Source organism: Ursus arctos, unplaced genomic scaffold (assembly GCF_023065955.2).
Source record: "Ursus arctos isolate Adak ecotype North America unplaced genomic scaffold, UrsArc2.0 scaffold_24, whole genome shotgun sequence".
Classification (NCBI taxonomy): Eukaryota; Metazoa; Chordata; class Mammalia; order Carnivora; family Ursidae; genus Ursus; species Ursus arctos.
Genome location: NW_026622919.1, coordinates 35,740,697 through 35,747,677, shown reverse-complemented (window position 1 = coordinate 35,747,677; position 6,981 = coordinate 35,740,697). Strand labels below are relative to the sequence as shown.

The window sequence follows — 6,981 nt, the reverse complement described above, 5'->3', positions numbered from 1 at the left end:
CATCATAACAGAACTTTGGCTTTTAAGTTTTTAACATAAATTTATAGGAAGCACATTTCCCTTTTCTGATTTACTTGTGCTCTGGAGCCAGACCTCCTTGGTGTCATCTCCAAATCTAACACGTAATAGCTGGGTATTCTTCTGTAGATTACTTACCTCTCTGTGCGTCAGTTTCCTCGTATGTGAAAGGGGATAATAGTATCTGTCTCAGAGGACCCCCACGAGGATAAAATACATCAGCATCTATGAAAGGCTTTGAATATTACTGGCTCCTGTAAGCGCTACGTTATTGTTAGTTACTGTTGTCGTTATTACTGCAATATTCCAGTTACTCTATTTCGTGTGTTAAAAAAGCACAGGTCTCTTGTTCTTCGCCTGATTAACCCCAGGCCCATACTCTTTGCCAGGCTGATCGTTCTTCAGATCTCAGCTAAATTTATAATAGAGAAAAGTTAGAACAACCCGAATGGGCTGACCTAAGTAACAGTGAAATACCATGTATGCCGATTGTGAGTAACTTGTGTTTTTAATGACATGGAAGAATATAAAGTAACAAAAGTAAGATATACTCATTCAAGAAAGGATAGTAAGTGACAATAGTAAAATACAAAACCATGTACAGAATGCTGGGTGATTTTTATTTTCTTCTTTTTGTTTTCCTATATTTTCTAATTTTTGTACAGTGGTGATGTATATTTTCTATGAAAAAAATCCACAAAACTCAGGCATTACCTTTTTTGACATTTCACCACCACCTTCCAAAGCGTGTATCCCCCGTGCCTGGAACAGTGCCCAGAATATAGTAGACACTCAGTCAAGTTTTATTGAATTATGTTTCTTCTCTCGTTGGATATTCTCTGTGACCAAACTAGAAAGACCTTGAAACAGGTATAAAAGCACTGTAAAAGGAAGAAAGATGCTTCCTAAAGAAGAGCAAAAGTTTTCCAAACACTGGTGAGGCTTTAACCTTCTCTCAGGAATTTAACATCGCTAAAGTCACTGACCTCCACCCTTGACCACGAAGAGCCAGCTGTGGTGGGTGAAAAAGACCCACTTCCTCTTTAAGAAGAGTGAGGCTGCTGGCTTGTGGGCGGAGTGTGATTGTCTCTGACGAACTGCTTCCATCACCTCCCTTTCCTACAGACCCCATCCTGAACCCCACACTTTGGATAATGTTCTACTTGTTTCTTCAATCTACAATCCAGTTTCTGCTCCCATTTCTCCCATGACTTGGCTACCACATTGGCAAGACCAAAGGATTTACCCATATTGGTTTATTTTCTTGGCAAAGTGACTGTCCAGTTAGCTCACCTTGGCTGTCCAGTCTCAACATTTGCTCCCAAGGACTTCTCTAGTTTTGGGCATTCCACATCCTAGAGGCCCTGACACCCAATGGTCTCCCCAATGCTCATGCATCTCAGTACTTTCCTTCTAGGGGGGCACAGAATGTCAGGATTGACTGCTTCTGTTTCCTGCTCCTTAGCAGCTTTATAATCTCTTTGGAAGGTCTGGTACCTTCTGAGGCTTCCTTTGTGTACAATCTCAGAGGGTCACACCTGTAAAGGAAGTGTGGTTATCTCTGACCCAAGAGCTGGAAGACTTTGGTTATTGACACACATCCTGTGTGACCTTGATTAAGTCTTTGAACTTCTCTGAGTTTGTATTCCTAATCTGTACAATGGCAAAACAGATTGGGATCAAATAAAACCGTGGGTGAGGATATGCCAGGGGAAATCAAAAGTACCAGGACTTTGCAAGGTCCTGTTTCTGCTGTGGCTGGTGGTCTTGCTTGCAGCCCTGGGAAGCTGGTAGGACAAAATAAGAAAAGAGATGTGAAAGTGCCCAAATGGAATTATGAGCAGAGTGCTAGTCAAGGGTAAAGGGGAAACCTCTATGTCACCACGAGTGAGGGGAAGTGAAGGGTTTCCCTGCTTAGGAGTGAGAAGGGGGCCACGGGGATCCGTGGGACCATGGTTGACTCTTGCTGCCACTTCTCACAACCCTAAGCTGGAAAGAGTTGAGTCTAGAATAGTATCCTTGATGATAAAACTGTTGGGTATGTGGGTGGAGGGCAGAAGAAGAAGAGAATGACCCCATCAAGCCTGGGGAATCACATTTTGGATAGAGTTTTTCAAAATGATCAGTTTATTCTTACTTCATTTAGCTAAATGAAGTTCACATCCTGAGTCCATGTTACCTGTCATATCCCCTCCCATTGAAACCGGTAGTTTGGGCTGCCTCTGGACACCTATTAAGGAAGTGTTTATTGAACACCTACTGTGTTCACAGAGATAAGCATAACAAGGTTTCTACATTAAGGAGCTCCCTTTTTCGTGAAGGAGACAATCAAATAGATATATTACAGGGTGTATGATGGAGGGAGCTCTGGGGCGAGCTGTAGGAGCATAAAGGGAGATACAGAATTCAGTTGGAAGAGAGGTCAGGGAAGGTTCTCTAAAGAAGAGCACTTTTTTTTTGTTGTGTATTCGAGAGGGATTCGTTCTCATTCTCTATTGACTATTACTTAGAAATAGCCTCAGTGTATAAATCTCACAGGCCATTGATTCAGCTTAGCATTGTGATACAAACCTTTGTACTTCTGGTGTGGAATTTCACTGGTGTGAACACAGCATTATTGTTGGGACCTGAATGAACAGAACATTTTGCCTCCATGAGCCAAAGATCAAACCAAGGCTAGGAGGCCAAAGTCAACAGTCACACTCATTGTGTGGCTCAATGCAGACTAATTACCCATTCTTATCTATCACCAGTGTCCTGTTGTTCCAGAGCAGACACCTTTGTAATCCCTCCACAGCTTGAAGATCAGCACACCCCACTCATTTAGACAGAGGACTCCATGTCAAGTGGTCCTTCTCAGTGCACAGTGGGGTTTAGACTTGACTGGGGACCATTCATTGCCAGCCAAGGGATGGTCTTCTCCATGCTTTGGGCTCTCTGACATTTTGTTTCTACCTCTGATGTGACACTTACCTTATTCCATCTCATGGCGTTACTTCTGTCATTGGCAACACCATCACTAGACTAAGAACTCTTCGAGGGCAGGTTTGGGGATTCATTTAGCTCTGTCTGCCCTGACAAACAGCAGATGACTTATTCAGTTGACTTGAATGGAAATGCCATGAATAACGAAGTCTGTAGATTTGAGGGGGAACATAAGACACATCCTCCTTCCCTTAAAGCAGGGTGCTTGATGCACGCACATGAAACTCCATCAACCAGAAGAGGCCATGAGAGACACTAGCATATGTGATACAAGGGATAGCAGAAACTTAGAGCTGGAGATGGAGGTCTTGGTAAAGATTGGAACATTTGAAACAAGACTTGCACAAAGAAAAGGGCAAGGACAGGAGGGAGGAGAGAAGTAGAGTTCGTGTGTGTGTAGGTGGTGGTGGTTGGGAGATGAGGTAGACTGACATTGAACTTTATTTAGCCCTGAAGTACTCCAAAATGCTGCCCTGATTCCTCCTAGCCCACATTTCTATAGCACCCAGGAGGGCTGGCTCTCCCCTTTCCCTCTTCATTCTTCTTTCTCAGGGCAGAGGCAGGTAGTCATGTGAGGCTGGGGGTGAGCAGATGGGTCAACATGGGTGAGCTGATGGTGGATAGAGATCTTGATCCAACCACTCTAATTGCCCCCACGAGTCCCACTCCATGCACTACTGTATTCCTGGGCTTTGTAAACTTTAGGCGGTCACCTGCAGGTCAACAGCAGCTGCCCCACCAGGCAGGGATTTCCATGAATGCCAGGAATTCCCTACGGATGGGTGGGGACACCCATGTGCTTAGGTTACACACACATTGTATCCGTAACATGGATAAGCTCTTTGGTAGGTATATCCAATCCCATTTTTACATGAGAGGAACATTCTTTACTTGGGTCTTCCAAACTTGATTCTTCCTGAACTTTTTCTCCTTTACTATTATCAGTCAAGTAAACATACTGAAATCTTTATTTCTTTTTCTGTTCCCTTCTTGTTCTAAGACAGACTGACCCAAACTCTTCTCCTGATTTCAACCCTAATAAGGTAGGTCTTTGTGTGTGGCATTGGCCCTAGTGGTTAATGTTTTCTCTCTTTGTGGTCACATTCTATATTTGTACTGGAAGCAACGGGGTGGAAGCAAATGGATTTTAGAATCAGAGGAATCTCAGTTCAGATCTTGGCACTGCCACTTAACAGCCGTGTGGCCTGGAGATAGTGGATCCTGTGATGTGATCCTCTTTGCCCCAGGGGAATGATCATAGTCCTGCTCAGGGCTATGGGAGGGTTAGATGTCATGTGTATGTGGCAGCTTGCCCAGTGCCTGGCCCATCGTAAATCCCCAATACGTAGAGGTTGTAAATGATCCTGAGCTGCCCCGCTGGGTCCTTCTGCACATTCAATGCTGGGCTCTCTCTTTATGCCCAAGGAAACGTACAGGGCACGAAGGTCATTCAGCTCAGCAGAAGGTGTCCCAGGAATGGGACATGGAGTCCTGGCCGCCCCCTCCTACTTAAGGCCAGGCTTGCAGCAGCCCTGGCAAGACTGACGTGAAGCCTCCAGTTTCTGGAGGTGCCAACCCCCGAGAACAGCACGGTTCTCGTCTAGAAGCCTCTCTGCAGGTGTGAACGTTTCATCCTTCCTCTTGGGGTTGCGATTCTCTCCACAGTCTTGATCACTGCCTTGGTGTACCACTTCCCTCTATGGCGCAGCCCACTTCTCCACTCCCCCTCCCCGCCCCATGATGACATCGTCCTGGGGAAGAGAAGCTGTGAAGGGCTGCTCATTGTCATCTAGCTTCAGTTTCCTTACTGACACCATGACATCATCTCTACCCTGGAAATTCCATTTGCCCCCTTGTGCCTCCAACTCTGTCCGAGGCCTCAGAGTTCCTATAAAGAGGGGTTCCCAAATCAGTTTCAGCACAGAACACAGTCGGGTTCTGAAGCTTCTGGGCTCTGCGGTCTCAGCTCCAGGAAAGCCTCTCCTCTGCCGAAACCATGAAGCTCTGTGCGACCGTCCTTTCTCTCCTCGTGCTAGTGGCTGCCTTCTACTCCCCAGCGCTCTCAGCACCAAGTAAGTCCATTCTTCCAGAAGCTACTTCTACAGCCACGGTGTGGGCAGTGCTGACTTCTCTAACTGGGGCTTATCTAATGGAGGCACCTAGGGATTGGACAAAAGGGAGACAGGAAGATTTTCAAGTAGCTGTTAAATGTAGAATCTGGTAGACAGTCAGTAATAGTCAAGTTCCTGTTTTCTTAAGAAACGGCAACCAGTAGACTCATTAAACAAGTTCCTGTCTCTTTCTGTGCCTTGGTTTCCCCATCTATAAAATGAATGGAGTTAGACACATGCCCTGAGACTCAGTCCAGCTCCAACCTTCTAGAATTCTTTCATGACTTTCACGACTTTCATTCTTTCATGACTTTCTCTCACGGGTTTCTATTCAGAATAATACTCCTACTTAGGGTGAGTGGGATTGGATACATGGGACCATATTTTGGGATCTGGTAGTTCTACAGAGATGGCCACTGAGTGTCTGTGATTGAAGCCAAAATTAACAGGCCATTGTAGAGCTTCTGTCTCACCCCCTGCCTTTCTTTCCAGTGGGCTCAGACCCTCCCACCGCCTGCTGCTTCTCTTACACCCTTCGGAAGCTCCCTCGCAACTTTGTGACCGACTACTTCGAGACCAGCAGCCTCTGCTCCCAGCCAGCCGTGGTGTGAGTATCAACCCGGGGGGCTGCTCTAGGAGGCAAGGGTGGGGGCAGGATTAAAAAGGGGGCCTATTAGGGGAATGTGGAATCAAGCAGTAGGGAGGCAATTCTCAGGGCTGAAGCCCTCCCAGAAGTCAGTGAGGATCAAGTCTTGAAGTCACCTGTGAGTCCAGAGGGGGCTGAGTGGGAGCCGAGGGAGAGGAAGGGGGTTCCTGGGGGAGGAAGTTAGCCGGAAGCCAGGAAACCAGGGAAAGTAGTAAAGATGACAGGAGATGTGGGCTGATTTCTTAAACCATTCTTAGAAAAACACACAGAAAAGTCACTGCTAGGGGCAATAGAGAATGAGTGGGGTGACGTATCCTCAAAACTCATTTGTTCCTAATCTGGGCAACCCAGGAGGTAGAGCTAAATGCAAAGTAGAAGTTACCAGGAGTCCAGTTCTAGCACCACCCCAGAGAGGGTTTCCCCATCTATTGGAGCGGTCCAACGTGAACCGTGGTCAAGAAGAGGAAGATACCTACCACAGGCAAGATCCCACGGGAGTCTAATGTGTCCATTCCTTGTCCCACAGATTCCAAACCAAAAGGGGCAGACAAGTGTGTGCTAACCCCAGTGAGGCCTGGGTCCAGGAATACATGGATGACCTGGAACTGAACTGAGCCACTCCTCCAGGTGCAGGGGGCGGTCTCCAGGGAAGGTCACTGAGCCCGACGCTTCTCACGAGACGCACCTTCTCCACACTCGCGACTCTTCTCAGTAGCCCGTTCCTTCTCTTAATTTAATCCTATTACGTCCTGTGTAATTGTATTTGGAGTTATTTCTATTATTTGTTTTGCCAAAGGACACTTGTCCCCCATGGGGATGGTCAACCGTCACTGTTTCTCTGCTATTGTAGATGTATGGATAATGCAACTGATTCCATGTATTTTCAAAATAAAACTTCTTAAAAATTGTAGACAATTTCTTTGCATTTTAATTTGACTGGGGGTGAAGGGAATTGCCTCGTATTATGATTGGGCCAAAAAACGACTGTTTCCAAACACAATAAGAACGAGCAATTATTGAGTGCTTCATAGGGCTAATATGTCACTTAACACTTCCAGTGGGATTTTAACACCCTTATAAAGCAGGGACTGGTGGCCTCAATTTTACAGATGAGGAAACAGAGGCACAGAGATCACATGACTTGCTAAGGCTTGTCGGTCTGCTGGGGAGCATTACAAAAGGATGATCCGAAAGATAGCTGTGCTGCTGAGCGTTGGCATG

General features: G+C 46.1%; 1 protein-coding gene across 1 annotated transcript; it reads left to right on the top strand.

Annotated features, from left to right (window-relative positions):
- The first annotated feature begins 1,517 nt into the window (after positions 1–1,517).
- Positions 1,518–6,672, top strand: LOC113268949 (C-C motif chemokine 4). Its single transcript, XM_026517586.4, has 3 exons — positions 1,518–5,075; positions 5,607–5,721; positions 6,287–6,672. Exons 1-3 carry the CDS (start codon positions 5,000–5,002, stop codon positions 6,372–6,374), a joined length of 279 nt encoding a protein of 92 aa, XP_026373371.1. The 5' UTR covers positions 1,518–4,999; the 3' UTR covers positions 6,375–6,672.
- The last annotated feature ends 309 nt before the right edge of the window (positions 6,673–6,981 follow it).

Excerpts from the sequence above, each read along its gene's own strand:
- LOC113268949 (XM_026517586.4), top strand. The coding sequence starts at position 5,000 with ATGAAGCTCTGTGCGACCGTCCTTTCTCTCCTCGTGCTAGTGGCTGCC. Across the intron at positions 5,076-5,606 it reads CCCAGCGCTCTCAGCACCAA|TGGGCTCAGACCCTCCCACC; the intron begins GTAAGTCCATTC and ends CTTTCTTTCCAG. Across the intron at positions 5,722-6,286 it reads TGCTCCCAGCCAGCCGTGGT|ATTCCAAACCAAAAGGGGCA; the intron begins GTGAGTATCAAC and ends CTTGTCCCACAG.